Consider the following 19,378-nt stretch of genomic DNA (forward strand, 5'->3'; position numbering starts at 1 on the left):
CAGGGAAAGCCAATAGAAATATTTAGTTTTTAAAAAGAAAGCATAAAGTAACATAGCTGTTATATTTCTGTTTCTATTTAATTATTACTGTAGTATGTACATCAAAGTCTATAGTCTTTGGTACATTCCCAGGGCTTGGGACTCTATGTGAGACAGAAAAAGAATTCTTCAAGATTCAAGATTTTTTATTTGTCATATACACAATTATACTGAGTATAACCAGCAGTGAAATGTAGGTAAATGTAGGTCTTTAAATATGATGCAAGCAAACTGTAAATATGTAAATGAGAGAAAATATTTATTTGTTACAAAGTGAATAAAAACATATAGCATTCATATTTAAAGGCAACAAATGCAACGCTTTCCTCTCACTTTTGTCTCAAAATGTCTGATGGACTGTTTGCGGTCCAAAATCAACTAAATGTGAGACAAGACAGGAAGTCACATCTATTGCGAAATGCGAAGCTGTGAAAAAAAAATCTTGTATGTCATTTGCATGCTTTAATATTTGACAAATGTCTGAACAGAACAATGACGAGAAAGTCTGTCAACTGGATTTTTTCCTTTTAAGTTTCCGCCTTTTGCAACATTTAAATAAACAGGTCCTTCAACAATGTATTTTTGTGAAATCACACTTTTTTTAATGCAGAGAATGTGCAGACAGTGGGAAAAACACTTGCCAATGTATCACAAAATACTTTTTTATCAGAACTATTTTGTGCTACAGACAAAAAAGCAGATCATTTCTCTATCAAAAATGCTGTTTTTGTAGCATTCTATGTCCATTCTAGTACCATTAACAAAGGTATAGATGAAAGATGAAAAGACAAATTTTATTCTAACAAACAACTTTTAAAGCTGATGATTCCGAAAGGTTTTGTGGGTGAGCTGGAGCATCATCATGAACATCAGCACTTCAGTAGAATCACTTCACAGTAAACACATTTTGTTAAATCAATTGACATAAAGGTTTTCTTTGCTGAACAAATGGGCCCCAGAGCTGTTGGCTTCCTTCAGTTTTGCAATCTCAGAGTGACAGCTTGTGGCTCTTCTTTTGGTGGGCCGCACCCCGGCCATCTCCTCATAAACAGGAACTACAGGCTGTGGCTTGCTACGGTTAAGCCATTTACACTGTATGTGAGAGGAAATCGGTTGAAGGGAGGGTTTAACTGAAACAGTGAATATGTAGTGGGGAGTAAACCATATATAGTCGGAAATACAGCTTCTTTAAACCACATATTAGACAGCAAATCTCTGTCACATAAGATTTAAATGCAAATATGGGCCAAATGATTGAGAAAAGTATTCCAATTCCTAATTTTTATTTTGGTACTGGAATATTGGATATGTAAAACAAAATACAATATTAAGTTAAAATGAACCTAAAACTGAAATGAGGTTAAATGGTTTTCCATTATCTTTTTTTTTAAATGTAATCTTTTACACGCTCTAAAAAATTCTGGGTTAAATACAATTGGGTTGCTTTGACCCAGTGGTTGGATTACTACCCAGAAGTTTGGGTTAAACATTTAACCCAACCGCTGAGTTAAAACAACCCAATAGCTGGGTTTGTACATATTTAACCCAGCATTTTTTTGAGTGCATATTCCCCAATAATGAAGACCATTTTTTTTGAGAAAACTACTGGCCCTATTTTTATGCATTTTCTTCTAATTTCAGTTAAAAGCAGACTTCGCTGACTATAATTTAGAAGTATGTTGTATTTCTATCTTATTTCTTCTCGCCTAAAGAACAAGTGCACTCTAAAAAATGCTGGGTTAAATATAACCCAGTGCTGGGTAAATATTGGACAGAACACACGCTGGGTTGTTTTCAACCAACAGTTGGGTTCAATGTTTACTCCAACCTTCTGGGCAGTAACCCAACCGCTGAGTCTAAACAACCCAATCGCTGGGTTTGTCCATATTTTACCCAGCGCTGGGTTGTATTTAACTCAGCATTTTTTAGAGTGTAAAATGTGGCACAGGTTACCTCACTCTCCCCTAAAAATCAAATATGAAACTATAATTAAAATACTTACACAGTAAGCTGTAGCGAGAGAGAAAACCAGAACACCCAGCAGACATGCAGCTCCAGAGATCACATACAGCAATGGCAGGTAACTTGAACAATTACAAGACTTATGAGCTGCAACATAGTCACAACAAAAACACACATACAGAAAAAATGCTCAGTGATATAATCCATTGTTACATATTAAAAAACATTAACGCGTATCAGCCCAAGCAGGCCTTCATCAGGCCTTGTTTTTTAATATGTAGCTCTGTCTAATAAAAGTTTTTGTACTTCACTTGCTATGTGAGTGCCTGGATGTAGACTTTTTGTTTTTGACATTTTGTTCCCACTCTGAAGCACCCATAGTCTCGCTTGTGATCACTTGACGTGCCCCTGGTCTAGATCATTTTCTTCTTTGAGCATACTATAAGTATATTGAGTTAGTTTCTAGGCTTTGTGCCTACTGCTGCACTAATATTCACTAAAACATTTTTGTGATATAACAATGATAATGATGTAATTTTAATGCTTTTGTGGCTGCTACTTTTGAGTAATTTAAGACTTCCATTGCTTGAGGGTATCAGATATTCTTTCACTAGTACTTTGTTACATAAACTGGGGTACTAGTAAATGGTATCTACTGTCTTGATTTAACGGATTACAACATTTCCATCCAGTCAACAGAAAAATTCAGATACCGCAAGATTATCTTCTTGTTGAGGTAAGGTATAATAAATGCACATTGCAGGGTTAGCCAATCAACAAACAATTTTCAGTTGAAAATTCAATATTTTCAGTTGAAAATAAAATGCATCTTTATGATTTTGCTTTAAAAAAAAAATGAGAATGGCAAGATTAATCTATTTTGGGCTATTCACTGTGTTTGGAGGTATATTACCATAGACCTCATATTTGAAGTGAAATCAGTAAAGGTCACCTACAGAAGTCTTCAACGTAGATGAAGAACTCCATCTTGCCAGGAACATTCTTATCAAATGGAGGATCACCATAGTGGAATTCACAGTGGTACACGTCTGTGTCCTGTCCTTGCAGGTTTGAGACTGTCAGATGAACTGTGTGGTTGTCCAGCTTATCACGTACAGTGATGCGATCCTTGTCCACAGATTTATTGATAAACGGTGGGAATCCTTTAGAAAGATACATCACTTGTCTGGACTGCAGCAACCTGCGTTTCAGCGTAAAGGCAAATGGTATTTCTTCTTTTATTGCCGATTCACAGGAAATGTCAATGGATGAATTTCTTACTCTGTGGATATAAACAATACCCTCATGTGCTGAGGTGAAATGACTTAAAGTTAGTCACATTTGATAGATGAATCACATGCATTGCAAAACACATGCAAGCTACACACAGTTTCCTAACACAACTGCTCTAGACCGCTAAAATAATTTTTATTTTATATCTTATCGTATCTTATCAGAATACTTTTGCTGCAAAAATGTAATATGTCTGACTACAAAGTGTTGTGTACAAACATTTCTGCATGTAAACTTTAGTTTCACTGCTGACCATTTTATGAAATTACCACAATGTAGTCAGTCTTTTATAATCTTCAAAAATTACAACAAAAAGGTTAAAACTGAATGAAGTATTAACTTACCAGTTACAGGAGGGGTGATAAGAAACAAGAGAACAACATGAGCATACTTAAAACCGAACATTATTAAAAAGTAAAAAAAAATAATAAAAAAATAGTGACTGGTTAGAAAGCCAGATAGTCTCTGAGCATAACAAAATCATGCCATGTGAACATTTCAAGCAGTGTTTTGACTCCACCTTGAAGTTTGAAGAGGAAATGGAAACCAGTGTTAAGTGGTTTGTCAATTTCAGTTTCATCAATGTGAAAACGAACAGATTTGTGTGTACAGTCATCTTTATATTGTTTAGTAAGTCAAAAGTGTAGTATGTATTTAGTAATAAGGTCACAATTTAGTTTGGGGACCAATTCTTATTAACTAACTATAACTACCACTTTTGCCTCAATAAACTTCTAATTACTGCTCATAAGCAGTTCCACATTGTTAAGTTTAGTTATGGGGTAGGATTAGGGTTGCAAAATTCCAGGAATTTTCAAGAATGGAAACTTTCCATGGGAATTAACGGAAATATATGGGAATAAACTGGAAATTTGCAAAATTGCAGGAACTGGGAACTTAAATGTAGTTGAGAACAAAAATCTTGCAGCATAATCTTGGTTAAAACAACCAGATTTAATGCATTTAATGTTTTAATTTTTCTGTTTAAATTGTACCCTACACATTGCTCAATCACATGCACACAGCACACTGCTTACTGCAGGGATATTGAGGCCACACCCCCTACATGCACTGTGCTTTCCTCCATAACATGCACAGATCATATCTTAAATCCTGCACACAAAATATCTGGGTAAGTATTCATATAATTTACATGAATATTACAAAAAATTGTTTAAAACTTCCTTGTGCAATATACTGTGCAACTAAATTAGGCTACCATAGTAAAAACAAATACACTAACTGAACAAACATTTAGGTGAGATAAAACAAAAGTCTAAAAATGACCCCCCCCCCCCCCCCCCCCCCCCACCCCACACACACACAATCCCACATAGTCACCTAAGAGGGGGATTCCCCTCCATTTTCTTTGAAGCACACTTGCTGCATTTGAGCCCAAAGACTACATCTAAGTTTTCATATTCTAAATATATTTGATCTATGGGATTTAAGTAAATACCAAAAAGTGTTTACACAGTAGCTAGATAGTTTATGAGGTATGTGCTATATAGCTCAAGCCGTGATGCTCCTTCTGCTAGCAAGTTTTCTGCTATCATACAGAAGTGTACTGGTCAAAAGTTTGGACACATTACCATTTTTAATGTTTTTAAACATTGCATATCTTTTGCTCGTCAAGCCTTCATTTATTTGATCAAAAATACAGAAAAACAAAAACAGTAATATTGTGCAGTATTGCCGGTATTACAATTTAAAATAATGGTTTTCTGTTGTAATATACTGAAAATATATATTTCTGTGATGCAAAGCTGAATTTTTAACATTATTCCAGTCTTCAGTGTCACATGATTCTTCAAACATCATTCTAATATGCTTATTTATTATCAATTTTGGAAACAGTTGTGCTGCTTAATATTTTATTACCTGCGATTCTTTTTTCAGGAATCTTTGATGAATATACTGTTTTTTTTTTTTTTAAAAAGAACATCTTATTTAAAATAGAAATCCTTTTTTAACAGTACACTAACATTCAAAAGTTTGGGGTCAGCATCTTTTCTCTTTTTTTTTAATAAATTAAGATTTTTATTCAACAAGGAGTAGTAAAAATTTGTAGTAAAGACTTGTATTGTTAGAAAAGATTTATATTTTGAATAAACATGGTTCATAAGTTTTTCATTCATCAATAAATTCTGAAAAAAAGCATCACAGACTCCCCCCCAAAAATGTCATTTTTAAAATGTGTATTAATTTGCATACATGTGAGCCTATGATCAAATAAAATGTTTATATTTATGTTTGTATATGATACAGTTTTATAAATTTCCAATTAATTCCCATAAATTCCTGGTAAGTTTCAAACTTGGAATATTTCCAAAATTGTGCAATATGTGCTTTAAGTACTAATAATCAGCCAATATGTTAGAGCATAACATATTAGTTGTTCATTATAAATGTATTAGTACTTAATGACGTGTTTACATCAGACATGCACGTGCTATTACACATCTGAGAGGGTAAAGGAAAGCAAGTTGTCCAAAAAAAGGACTGTTATCTTATGTAGAACATGCTACCATGTAATTAGAGCCATGGAATTATTGTATCCTTTTCAAGATCAGCAAAATATCGTAATTTAGCAAAGCAAATTGGGATTATCTTTGTTAGATCACGAAAGACCACAAAACAGAAGAGTATGGGAAGAAAAATACACTAAATTTGGCTAAGTTATTCAAATGGAAAAACGATTTGGGCAAGAAAGGCAAACTCTAGCATATCATGGAATAACAATGATAATATTACTAACAACAAAAAGCTCAGAAAATAAAGCATACATTGACTACAACGTAATCGGTTTGATTGAAGCAGTCATTCTCGTAGGCACTGGCTCACTTTTGGCCACCAACTGCAAATTGGAAAGAACAAAGTTCCAACCAGTCTGCTGTTGATCTTTTTAAACTCATGAGCGTGGGAGAAGATTGAAAATAAATACCATATTGATTCCCTGTTGAGCAGATTTTACACCTTTAAAGACACCTTTCAAACTCAACCAACAAAAAAAAACCTTGTCAAAAAATATTCCCAACTATTGGTGTTGAACGCAGACTATACAAAACATTTTTTAATGCTTACCAATACAATGCATTTAACAAAATGATGTTTTCAACTTCACCTTTATAAGAGGTGGTGTTTTGAGACTTTTGAAAGTGCAACAGGTAAAGGACACAGTGAAAATGTTTTTGTAGAGTGCATTCTCATGAATGTTTTGAACAGGTCAATTTTTTTTTATATGTAAGATTTAACTTACTTTTAGGGCTGCAGAAGCACTGTATTTCTGTAGACAAATTTTGAATGGTCTGGCAATCATCTGTGATGAGCTTTTTTTTTTTTAATCCTGTCGCCAAACAGTGCCTACTGCATATAGATTGCTTACTCAAGACTGTTGGGAAATGCATCTCAATCGGCATCAAGTTGCAATAAAAGTGTGCAAAGCTGTTTTCAAGTTGGCTATTCTACATGCCCCAAAAGAACTAATAGCTTTGTTTAAACACAGACAAGATTAACACAGATCATTTAATATTTTGCACTCTCCTTTTTTAATCCAAAAATAGAAATGGCATTAGCAAACTAAAAAGATATGGTTAATGAAGCCTTTAGATTAGAAGCGTAATTGTGGACTCATAAGACAAAGCTTGGCAGATATCTTGCCCTCTTTTTTAATGTGATTTAATTGCTTTTATATTGTACTGTATATTGCATATTAGAATCCAAGCAATGAAACGATCAAATTAGAATACAGACGTTTATTTCACATTTGTAACATCACAGTACAAACAAACAAACTTTTCTGCTATAAATCCTTACAGTACTTTTCGGCACTGAATTCTCATGTTATGACTTCGCAATAAATATAACTTTTTCCTTCCAAAAAACACCGAATTGGGAAGGAAAGATGAAAACCTACGGTGTGAAGTCAAGTAGCACATCTGTAATTTTGACAATCGTAAATACCATGGTTACATGGTTATGGCTTGTTGGAATAGGGTTAAAACTAAACTCTTCAAGTGCAGGGTTGGCAAACCCCTGCTTTAAGGGCATTAAATGTCAGATAGATGTAAACACAGACATTACTCTAAATGGTGTGACTGTCTGGCAAACACTTGACTGGTTAAATATCTTTAATTTTTTAATTCTTTAAGTTAATTTTTTATGATTTCCCCCAAAAACAAACAGTTTCTGGTCAATTCATTACATGAGAAAAAGTAAAACCATGGGTGAAATACAAAAACATGCAATAAAATCAGATACTTTACAATTCACACAGTGGCTCTTACCTGCAGACCAGGAAATGCTTCCAAGCCATTGTACCAATTTAATACTGGTAACTGAGAAATATCAATCAAGCATGTCACAGACAAATGTGTGGTGCATTTTAAATCCAACTTCTGGAAAGATCATTCATGCAACTAGGTTATCAAGCAAAAATGTGTAATTTCAAAATATTAAGGAGTGATTACGGCTTTACTTTTTCGCTATAAATGACTTTTAATGGTGTTAACACTGAATATCTTTATGAACATTCCAGAACAAACTTGTTATTGACAGAGCGAGTGTATCTGTAATGTCATTATGGCTTTATCAAGAAAACCAACCTGCCTGAAGACTCCACTGTTCAGGAAACACTCACACAAAAACAAAATCAAGAAGAAAAAAAAAAATCAAATTAAGTATGTTTTATTACAAATGCATATAGCAAAAAAAATACAGAGACATTTACCCTTGTGGTATTTAAACCCTGAATAAATGGATGAAAAGAGTTAAAAGAAAAAAAGAACAAAAAACACCATGACAACAGTGATCTGAAGCCCTCACCAAGCTGATGTTGGGGACGTAAAGTCCAACAGCACAGTATGGTGCTGTGAGGGCTTCACTACTAAGATAAAAGCAAAAATCTTATTGGGAACTTGCCTTGAGTATGGAGATACTGTTAGGCCAGCGGCTTCAATATATTATGAACCTTTGTCTAATATACTGTACTTGTACAACCTGAATGAAACACAATAGGAAGAAAAGCAATACATGTATCAACTGTAACATCGATACTGCTGTTATCTTCTTTGTCTTTATTTAAGGGCTGAATCCAAAACTCTTGTGTGATATTACGTATCTCAAATGTCCAGTATGCAGTTTTTCTTCAGCAGTGGGTTTAGAGCTCACTGGTTTGGCTACATTAAATGCACAAGATGAGAAAAGGTTTAACCTCCAAACCTAGTGGGACGACAGCACTGTTTCAGTATCGGCTGCCTGGAGACATTACAGGTGGCCTTATGCCCATGGGAGGCCCAGGTGGGCCAGCTTGGTATGGGGGCACCATTGGGGCACTCTGTCCATAAGGAGGCATGCCACCACCCATATAAGCAGGCATGCCCTGTGGAGGACCACCATACTGACCTGAAAGCAAAAATACATAGTGACTAAACGCCTAAGCTTGAAGCAGTTAGGTCTACCATACTTAATGATTTAAAATTCCCTTATTTTAATGTCAACGTGCTTATGGTATTAACGGCTCACAAAATTCACGATTCGGTTCAATACAACACAGTGGTGTCACCGTTCGGTACGTTTTCGATACAGGGGGTGGGGGTTATGGGCTGGGGATATTGCTTTCGTCACAATGTTGGAAATATTTCTGTTTTAAACCATGAAGGCGAGCCAATGGATATCACATAAGCAATGTGCAAACTTTGCACAAGAGTTGCACAAGAGTTTCCCTCTTTATTTTTAAGTTTACAGCAAGATATAAAAATGAAGGAACATCAGAAGGCATGAAATAAAAAAACAGTATAGCCAAATTTAATGAAACGAATGTCTCAATGTAATCAGAAAGATGATAGACTCACATGCCGCTTAAACTGAAGTGAATAAAGCGATCGGTCACGTTACACCACATTAAAGAGCGTGAAAAACACATTATTGTAAGACATAGGCTATTGTTTGTATTTCGCTATAAAACTGACAGATTTTGAAAGCTGAGACTTTGGAATATTTGGAATGGCTCCCAATTGGAAAAATATGGCCACGTAACCAGTCTAAGTTTCAGGAGTGAATACTGCATTTAAATGCAGGAGTGAATCCCCTAAATTATCATTACATGCATGTACGGAACAAGACTCACTCTCGAAACTGCAATGATTGACAGCTTGGAAACCATAGCAACGTTTTGGCATCTTGCACGTTTAGTATCCATTACTGTGACCTAGTGTTGTCAAAAATATCGATATTTCGATAAATATAAATACTGAAATATCTGAACGGTACCAATATTAATTTCCCGAAGTATCGATACACCTATACTAGCCGAGCTGTCACTTTCACTTCTCTCCAAAGGCGTGTGGACAAGCACCACACGTGACCGCACTCGTCTCCTTCGCTCTGGTTAAATAGCAAAAGTGGAGTGAATAGAAAGATGACTGCTCTGGTTGTTAAAGAACACAGCAGGAGCGCTATCTGTAGGGATCTATGATCTCCGCGATGCAGAGAACGCGCACGGAATCCAGTCATAAAAACGGAATTTACAGTTTAACGCGGAATGTCACGGAATTTGTCAAAGTTTGGATGAATTAATCAAAAGTAGGTCATTACACTTAAATCAAATCGCGATATGGACTAGTATCTGTAAATGTTAAGCTGCAAAAGTGGATTTAAATATGAATCCTGCATGTTCTGCGCGTCTCTGTGTGAATGTGCTGCACGTGCGGTTGTGTTTACTAATGTGGCGCTCGCGGTGATTTCAGCGTCTGCCGTCTCAATGAGGACATAAATACATCAACAATATCTCCAGAACTGATCTGAAAGGCACTTTACCAGCATTTTACCATTTAATTTGAGTAAAGCTAGCGTCATATCATACACACACACAGAACTTTAAAAGTATTCACGGCAACCCGTCAAAATAAAAGTTCGGTTTAATTTCCTACTACTTAGCCTACTACTACTGTAATTTTTTTTTAAAGAAATAATCACAAAATATTTTAATTTTAATAGTAAATCCCCTTCATTTGCCAAAAATGTAAATGTTTAATTTTCATTAATTCAAATATAAATTAATTAAAATTGTTTTATGCCTTCATCTGATATCCAGTAAAATTTAAATACACAACACAGAATTTCTGAGGAGGAAAACACATTTCATACGGCTACTGTAAGAATAAATAAAAATAGTTTGTATGCATTCAAATAATAGACATGCTAAAATACAGAATTTGGTAACAATAAAACATAAGATGAGAAAAAAATAAAACATTTCATACGGCCCTAAATGTGTCATTTTTATTACACTTTTAATAAATTAAATGTTAAATTGTATAATTTTCATGATTTTAATTAATTAGACATGCTTTTAGATTAATAGCATTTAATTTGACCATTAAAAAAAAGAGTCCAGAAAAATTAAAACGGAAAAAAACGGAATCCAGAAAAATTAAAATGGAAAAAATTGAATGTAGAAAAAAATAAAACTGAATTTGGGGAAAAATAAAACTGATTTCATAGGGCCCTATATCTGGAAATATTTTGGTTATGAAGCAAATGAGAATATCAACAAATAGAACTTTGGATTTTAATTAGTACATGTATTAGTAAACGTTAGTTTCAATTAACATTTAACTAAGATTAATAAAAGATTAATAAATAAATCAACAAACCTTTTTGTTTTTGTTCATGTAAAATATACCGCATGTTTTCGACTTGTTACATTTATCTTTAAATTAAAAAAATTACCCCCTTAATATTGTGACAGTTTTTTTCACCGTGGTATCGAAAGTGGTATCGAATATGGATATTTTTCAAGGTATTGTATCGAAGTTAGAAATTCCAGTATCGTGACAACACTACTGTGACCAAAGTAATATTACAGTGACAAAACACTCGTTATTTTCAGCAGTTCGACCAAAGTACAATGGACGGAGGCATTGTGTTTTGTTTATGCTTGTACAGGCTGCTTCACAGACTGGGTTGCCATGATCACTCATTACAAGCAATTTTTGGGCTTGTTGTTTAAGCTCGGATCATTAAGCGACTGGGTTTGGAGTTATCAAAGTGAGCAGACATGAGTCGCTATATTTTGGTCTTATTTTCAGCATAAAGCATTTGGATTTACTTAGGTTTATTATTAGGGGTGTGAATCACCAGAGGCCCCATGATACGACATCACGATACTTGTGTCATGATACAATATTATTGCTATATTGCAATTTATGACCTTTTTCCAACTTCAAATTATGTCCCCAAAAGAAAACTGGCAACATCTGTTTTAACTAAAAAGAAACATTTCTCAGTTTATCTCACTTCAATTTTATTGCTGCTGTGCAAAATGGGATTGTCAAGCAGACAAACTGACCCACACTTTCATGAAAACCTGTTATAAATGTTGCACCTGGCAAACTCATTTATTTGTATTACAGTCTAATCTAGTGGTTCTCAACTGGTTTGGCCTTTGACCCACGTTATCCCATGATCGTCAAGCAATCATTAACAATCATTTGTAAAAAAAAATAAAAAATAAAATATTAAGATTAAATTAAGAATATGACCAATACTAAACTGCCTCCGAGTAGAATTAATATCAAACCTTCATGCAAATCCTTCCCAGCTAATGCACAGTACCAGTTATGTGATTTATCGGCACTGTACTTTTATTTCACGCATTCCACTGCGTTCGGGCGTGCTATAGAAGAGTGCGCGCTACGAACGCAGTATAACATCTGGCAGCACAGGATAGTTCGCTTTTCATAAGTTACAAAAATAACAATAGAATAATGACACTGACATTAAATATGTGAACATCTCATCTGGCTGCAGATACCTAATCGCGTTTTTCTCAGGCACTCTTTACTTTAATCTGCATCTGACAGAAGTGTCAACAGCTTTGATGCAAGTCTTTTAAAATAAAAGTCTCGCATTAGAATAACATTTAGAATTACAACTGGCTTTCTCACTTCATTAAAATTGTGCAAAACAAAACAACAAATGTTTACTTTCAAGAGCCGTCACATATTTGCCCGCTTGCAGAGGGAATCTCTTAAGCGAGAATGAAGTTTAAAGCTTACAGGCTTCCATACGTCGTTTGCCCGCAGCATCTTCTGGGATTTCTAATGGTTTGATTCTCTCAAATCTGCATTCGATGCACTTTCATGTGTCCTCTGTACTTGCGTTCTTGAGTATTGGAATTAAACTTCGACGGTTAATGGAGTAGAGCGAGAACACAAGGCTTCATTCTCATAATTTCAACTTTATTCTCGCAATTTTTACTATATTCTCAAAATATTTCGACTTTATTCTTGTAATATTTCGACTTTATTCTCAGAATATTATGACTTTAATCTTAGATTTTTTTTTAAAAAATGTGGCACTAAAATGCCGTCGTAAATAATAAATGGGAGTAAAAAAATGTAAAAAATAAAATAAGTCGAATTTTAATTTAATCTTAAACAGAAATTATATGATCTACAGACACAATCTTACCATGTATGGGATGCCTCATTCCAGGCTGCTGAGGAGGTATAACCTGCTGGGCAGGTATCATTCCTCCCACTGCTCCACTAGGGGGAGCCGAGGCAGCAGCTGCTACAGTCTGCCCAGGCCGAGGGATTAGCCTCTGGTACCTAGGCAGCTGAGTCCGTCTCTCTTCCTGAGTTGGGGCCAAGACAATAACAATGAAATCAGACACTTGCAGTAACAAGAACACACTTTGGACTGCATGTATTCTCACAATATCAGCTAACTCTATCATTTGTGCTTCAGCAATATTTCATAATACCAGTTAATGCATTCATAATTACTTACTGTCAAAAAAAAGTAGTTAAAGCAAAACTCAAGCACTCACCAGCGAGATATCCTCATCAGGGTGCATCAACTTACTGGTAGCACTCAAGGTGGTGAGGGTGGCTGGCTTACTTGTGACTGTGGCAGGGGGCTTGGCCACAGTGCTGGATGAGGCAGCAACAGAGGGAGTGGAAGAAGGCTGGGTGTAGGCTGGGAATGTCACCTTAGGAGAATCAGAGGTGGTTGATGACGGTCCTGATACCATCTGCTGCGCCTGAAACGAAGACAACAATTTCAAAACATGTTCGCAATTAAGGCAAAGGTCCTCCCCAATCACAGTGCACACTGCCAAATCATCATCATCAATAAAAAAAAAAATCAATTTTGGATAATCACAGGAGTAATAACATTTTGGCAAATAAATAAAAATCCTACAAAAGCAAACTACATAACCTCTGAACAGGGTATTATAGATAGCACAAAAACTCTTTGCCACAAAAACATTTAACATGCCCAATGCAAAAAGCATATGCATGCATGAAGAAACAAATCAAAACACCAACCAACTAAATATCTGCCTAAATATCAACACAGCTTTATATGCATGTGCATATCTACTAATGACAGAGACAATCTGCATGTTGCACTGATGTAAAGAGAAGCACACAAACTAGTGCGTACTTGGGCATAGCTAGGGAACAGAGGCTTAGAGGAGGCAGACTGTGTCTCTGCACTCGCAGGGGCTGCGCTGGGGCTCAGAACACCAGTCCCCATCTGAAGCACAGAGAGAAAGGATAACAGTAACAGTTTCCTTTGGCTTCCTTTGACTCCCTGAGAAAACTGAACCTTGAATTTATCCAGTTAACTCTTTAGTGGCAAGATCTGTTTTTACAGAAAGAGAAGATACAGACCCTTTACCATTACCATACATTCTCACAAAAACTGCACCTTTAGGCGTACAACAGCTTGTCACTAGGGCAGCACCCTCAAACTGACCACCTTTTAGTGGGAGATAAAGTACGTTATCTCTAAAAGGGTACTCCTCCAATTGCATGTTGTTGTAACATTAAACATACAAATTCTTATTTCAGTGACACCGGCTATTGTCCTTTACTGGCACTGTATTTATCAAAAAGAAAAAACAATTGTCTAATACAATGACTACTAACTTTTGATTGTTTCGTTAGGCTAAATCCAATAGCTTTTTTGATGATCCCTTAAGTTTATTTATTCACAAACAGTGGCTACACATACTTAACCAGCAAATAGGTCTGGTTCTATATTCAGTACCTGCACAGCGCTGGGGAAGAGAGGTTTGGGTGCAGCAGACTGTGTTGGGGGTGCAGCTGGTCTGCCGGCCATTACAGGAGCAGTGACGGGGGCTGCAGGTGCCATAGGAGGCATGCCAGGCCTGGCAACATGAGGTGGCATTCCTAAAAACAAGAAAATGATCAACTACAACAACCGTTTGACTGGGACTTTTTTGTACTCAAACTGATGCAAAAAATGGCTATCATCAATAACCAAAAAATGTGATGTTCAACTAGTGCTGATCAAATGAAGCAGTTTAAGTAACCTGAGAATAACCTTCACTTTTAGGGTGTCACACTTGTAATTCGGTTCTCTTGGTATGACCAAAAAAGAAAATGATACATTTGGTCCTGGTCCGCTTAGCTTTCACACTGGCACACCAAATACTTCTAAACGAACTAAAATCAGGATGTAATGACAAGATGAGATGCTACATGACATGATTTGACGACGCGGAACAAGCGGTGTATCCAAAACAAAATGAGCATTTACATTTAGTAATTTAGCAGACGCTTTTATCCAAAGCAACTTACAAGGTAGAAGCAATCAGACCAACAAGAGAGCAACAATATACAAAGTGCTGTGATAGGTCCGCTTGCTGGTGCGCACCAGGGTTCGGATGGCAGCATTCACACTTACTCAAATGAACCGCACTAACAGAGAAATCACACCAGAATTTGTTTTAATCGAACCAAACATGACAAGTGTGAACACACTCTACAATGAAAATTTTAAGTAGCACTAAAAATAATGACTGTTAATTAATAATATGAACTGGGATATAAGTAATTTATCACCAATAATTGTTAACAACACTGACCTGGTGGCATGCCGGGCATCATCGGGGGCATCATCCCTCTCATTGGCATCATGCTATGCAAAACAGGACCAAAGATAAATCACTGGACCATAATATATGGCTTATAACCCCTATAACTGAAAAATAAGACATACCCAGGTAGCATGCCTGGCGGCATCCCAGGAATCATTGGTGGGACACCAGTCAACATCGGTGGCATGCCTTTAGGAAGATATATGAAGTATTAATGGAGCACACTTCTAGCCATTTTGGAGAGTACCCAAGAACGTATTTGATGTAATCAGTGTTGTTTACGTTCGGGTGGGGGGGAAAGCACGCACTTGAACGAAAGCTGTGTAATAAGCATCGTTTACGCCTCAGCGAAAGCGTGCGTATGCATTGTGATACTCTCTAAAATGGTGGAAGACGCAACTTGGGGGAGAAGAATGGTAAATTGTTATTTTTGTTTTCTTTGTGCAAAAAAGTATTCTTGTAGAGTCGCAAAACTGAAGTTGAGCCACTGATGTCACATGGACAGTTTTACAGATGTATTTACTACGTTTCTGGACCTGGGAACTTTTTAGTTGCGTTGCTGTCTATGGAGGATCAGATAGCTCTCCGATTTCATCAAAAATATCTTAATTTGTGTTCCAAAGATGAACGAAGGTCTTACGGGTTTGGAACGACATGAGTGAGAGTAATTAATGACAGAATTTTCATTTTGGGGTGAACTAACCCTTTAAACTATTGGCTTACATACCTGCATAACCAGCGGGTGGCATGCCTTGGGCCTGAGGACCAGGATGCATTCCCGCCTGGGTCATTGGGGGCATGTAGGAAGCCTGAGGCTGAGCAGCAGGCTGCTGAAATGAAGGTCCAGCTTCATCATCATCATCGTCCTCATCAGAATCATCCTGGTTCTGCTTCTTCTTCTGACTCTCTGCTCGGATAACAGAACAAGTTTATATTTCTGTCACAAATTATCCTATAGATATTTTATACATAAATTAGTTTACCTAAGCACTATAACACAATACCTTGTGACTTTAGTTCAAGTACTCTTCTCCGATCTTGTATGTCTTTTTCTGGAATACCCTCCATGCCATAGATTTCCAGTTCTATGTCTGTTCTTCCTGGTATAGCATTAGGAACTGCGTCTATTGTTTCTTTGTGCACCTTTAGAATACAGATATAATAACTCAACAAACTTTACCAAAGATCAAAGCAAATGTATCAGTAAACACATCACCACTGTCCAAACCTGCATGCAGTGTATGGCTAATCCAGGTCCTGTGTACAGCTTCTTGTGACATATATGACATTTGAAATGTTTGGCTTTTTGGTGCTGAATAAGAATCTTTTCATCGTCGAAATCTCTGTTGCAGTACCTGAAAGTCTGATTTAAGGATCACACTGAGGAAGAGGAGAGAACATTATGAATGAGAAGAAATATGTAAAGAGCTTGAGATCAAACCGCAGGGGGTAAAGAACAAGTAAATGCGCTGATAATGGTAAAATAAGCATCTAACGGCAGTTCTAGGAGATTATTACATTTACAACCCAAAAAGAGCCTATGATACCCAATACGCCACCGCGAGACACAGCTATTGTGTCAAAAATACGCTCTTAATCCTAATAAACAAGATACACCACATGGCATTAAATTAAGAAAATGCGCCAATATGAAACATACAGGCTTCTGTTTTTCTGACTGCAGTGTGAAACTGACAGCATGAGCTCAAATTCATGATCACGCTGCTGTAACAGCACTGAACAGGCCGCATCGGGCCATGAAAAAGATACCAGCACCAGGGCTTCAGTTGCTTCTTCTTCTTTCGTCCCATTTTAATAATAACTCGTTACTGTCTCCTAAACCAAGAGGGAGAAAGGATTTAAACAGCCACCAAACGCAGCTTTTTGATTCAGTTCGGAACACACACAAAAAATGGCGCGGCTCCGCTGATGTCTTTCACCCACAATGCAGCGGGATATGACGCAAACACGCAACACCGTTTTTTTTTATTATGCAAACATTAAGACAAATACAACACGTACATAACAAATAGAACCTTTACAGGAAGAACAAAACAAAATAAAACAACACGTCTTGTAAAGTTTCCCTTTCAAAGATAAGTATGCACCATACAGACGAATAGCTAATAATAACTTAAGGTAAAAAAACAAAAAAACAACAACAAAAAACAAACAAACTTATACATCATTGGTATTACCAAAACAATCATCATAATATTTAAAAAATCTATCACTTTTCTTGTTCTTAATCAACCTAAGAGATTTAAGGAAAGCATAAATTTCAAGTAAGAAATGTGGAAAAGAAGGCATAGATTTAGCGAATTTTTGTTTATGAATAAAAAAATTCCAAAACAAAATAAAAAAATTAACTATGTAATTCACTGACATACTAGTTTCCCTTAATAGTAACAAATTATATCCTTTAACTGAAAAAGACTGGAAGAATCAAGGTGTTTACCCATATAAAATAGTAAACTATTCCAAAAGAGTCTTTATTGAAAAAATAAATGAATCAGTGTTTCATCCTCAATTCCACAAAATGAGCATGAATTTCAACATCCATATATTTTGCCAAAGTATCGTTTACAGGATATATTTTATGAAGGATCTTGAAATGAACTTCTTTTATTTTATTTGAAATGTAGTACTACTTGTGACAACCAGGCGTCTTTCCAGTCTATTGACTCAATAAGAGAAGCCCAGTAAAAATTTACCTCTAGGAACATTATATATATTTTTTCTGTAGAATTTGTCGAATATGCTTATTATTACATTTTTTGTTAAAAATACTAATTCCATTTAATGATAAATCAGGTTCTTTGGTGTCACTCTTACTATAACCTAAATGGCATTTTATAAGTTGAATTAAACCAGAAGGAATCGCTTTTATTTATTTATTTATTTAATAAAATATTTTAGCTTCAGCTTTTAGGACAGCATTGTATTCTTTAAACGGTAAGGGGAAATTATGAGCTGACATAAATTGCTCATAAGTCAAAAAGTTACCCGATATATCAAAAATTTAAAAAATCCCACCTTCTTTCCGACTATTCGCCAGGACTGTTTTTTTGAGTTTATGAGGTTTATGTTTCCATATGAAGTCTAGAAACATTTTATTAATTCCTTTAGCGGTAGGGTCGTGAACGAATAAAGAAAGAGAAGGATACACAAAGCGAGATAATCCTTCTGCTTTGGACAAAAGAACCCTCCCATGAAGTGAAAGATCTCTTTGGAGATCTTTTTTTGTTAAGTAAATACCCAGATATTTTACAGTCTCTTTACTAGGATACCATTAATTGAAGAATCATCATATTCATGGAGCATCATTATCTCACACTTGGACATATTCAGTTTCAGTCCAGAAGCACCTGAAAACTGCTCAATTACATTTAAAGCCTTAGGTAGCTGACTCTTATCTTTTAAAAAAAGAGCAGTATCGTCAGCCAACTGTGAGATTTTAATTTCTCTATCAAAGATAGATATACCTTCCAAACTTTTTTCAAAAGTGATACTTAAAGATAACAATTCCGTAACTAAAATAAATAAGAAGGGCGAGATAGGACAACCCTGTCTAACACCACGGTTAATGTTAAATCTTTTAGAAGTGTAGAAGCTAATTAGGACAGAGCTGTTAATATCTCTATAAAACATTTCAATAACATTAACAAAAAAATCACCAAAACCAAATAGCTTGAGAGTCTGCAAAAGAAATTTGTTTTCAAGGGTGTCAAAAGCTTTGTAAAAGTCTAGGAAAAGAATCATAGCTTTAGAATGTACAGAATCTGCATAATCTAAAAGATCTAAAACAAGTCTTATATTGTTACTGATGTGCCTACCTTTTACAAAACCTGATTGTAAAATTTGATGGATTCTATTTACACTATGTTAAAATAGCAAGATATTCTGCTATTTATACTACTTATTGCAAATAGTAGCATTTATCTGCACCTCAGTATTGTAGTACATTATAAAACAGTACGCAATAATAACGTACTGTGTGTAAATTATAATTTTAATTCAAATTTATTAAATGGATGCCACCTTATAGGGACAATAAAGCCCTCCTTACACCTAACCCTACCCGATACTTTATTTTCAACTTTTTGATTATTTCCTTCAGTTTTATTGAAAATAAATGCCTTTCTGATGCGATATGAGATTTGAAAA

The 19,378-nt window shown here is 35.6% G+C and overlaps 2 protein-coding genes across 6 annotated transcripts; both read right to left on the reverse strand.

Moving 5' to 3' along the window:
- Positions 1 to 169: 169 nt before the first annotated feature.
- Positions 170 to 5,175, reverse strand: LOC306844619 (uncharacterized protein). 3 transcript variants are annotated; one of them, XM_079376880.1, is made up of 4 exons: positions 3,639 to 5,175; positions 2,958 to 3,311; positions 2,042 to 2,148; positions 170 to 1,131 (listed from the first exon to the last, which is right to left on the reverse strand). In XM_079376880.1, the coding sequence occupies exons 1-4, from the start codon at positions 3,697 to 3,699 to the stop codon at positions 955 to 957; spliced, it is 699 nt and encodes a 232-aa protein (XP_079233006.1). In that variant the 5' UTR covers positions 3,700 to 5,175; the 3' UTR covers positions 170 to 954. The 3 variants fall into 3 exon arrangements, with proteins under 3 accessions (XP_079233006.1, XP_079233007.1, XP_079233008.1); XM_079376881.1 differs by having other exon boundaries at positions 2,958 to 3,283; positions 3,639 to 3,787; XM_079376882.1 differs by having other exon boundaries at positions 2,958 to 3,202; positions 3,639 to 3,785.
- A 1,859-nt stretch (positions 5,176 to 7,034) lies between these two features.
- LOC306844618 (BUB3-interacting and GLEBS motif-containing protein ZNF207-like) lies at positions 7,035 to 17,175 on the reverse strand. Of its 3 annotated transcripts, none has more exons than XR_013781932.1 (11): positions 16,982 to 17,175; positions 16,440 to 16,566; positions 16,216 to 16,354; positions 15,939 to 16,118; positions 15,334 to 15,400; positions 15,200 to 15,252; positions 14,359 to 14,501; positions 13,130 to 13,342; positions 12,769 to 12,934; positions 8,215 to 8,697; positions 7,035 to 7,914 (listed from the first exon to the last, which is right to left on the reverse strand). XR_013781932.1 is itself a non-coding variant. In XM_079376879.1 (11 exons), the coding sequence occupies exons 1-10, from the start codon at positions 17,020 to 17,022 to the stop codon at positions 8,537 to 8,539; spliced, it is 1,290 nt and encodes a 429-aa protein (XP_079233005.1). In that variant the 5' UTR covers positions 17,023 to 17,175; the 3' UTR covers positions 7,035 to 8,292; positions 8,515 to 8,536. The 3 variants fall into 3 exon arrangements, 2 of the variants coding, with proteins under 2 accessions (XP_079233005.1, XP_079233004.1); XM_079376879.1 differs by having other exon boundaries at positions 7,035 to 8,292; positions 8,515 to 8,697; XM_079376878.1 differs by having other exon boundaries at positions 7,035 to 8,697.
- Between the last annotated feature and the right edge of the window lie 2,203 nt (positions 17,176 to 19,378).

This window comes from Barbus barbus (assembly GCF_936440315.1).
Source record: "Barbus barbus genome assembly, chromosome: 25".
In the NCBI taxonomy this organism is placed as follows: domain Eukaryota; kingdom Metazoa; phylum Chordata; class Actinopteri; order Cypriniformes; family Cyprinidae; genus Barbus; species Barbus barbus.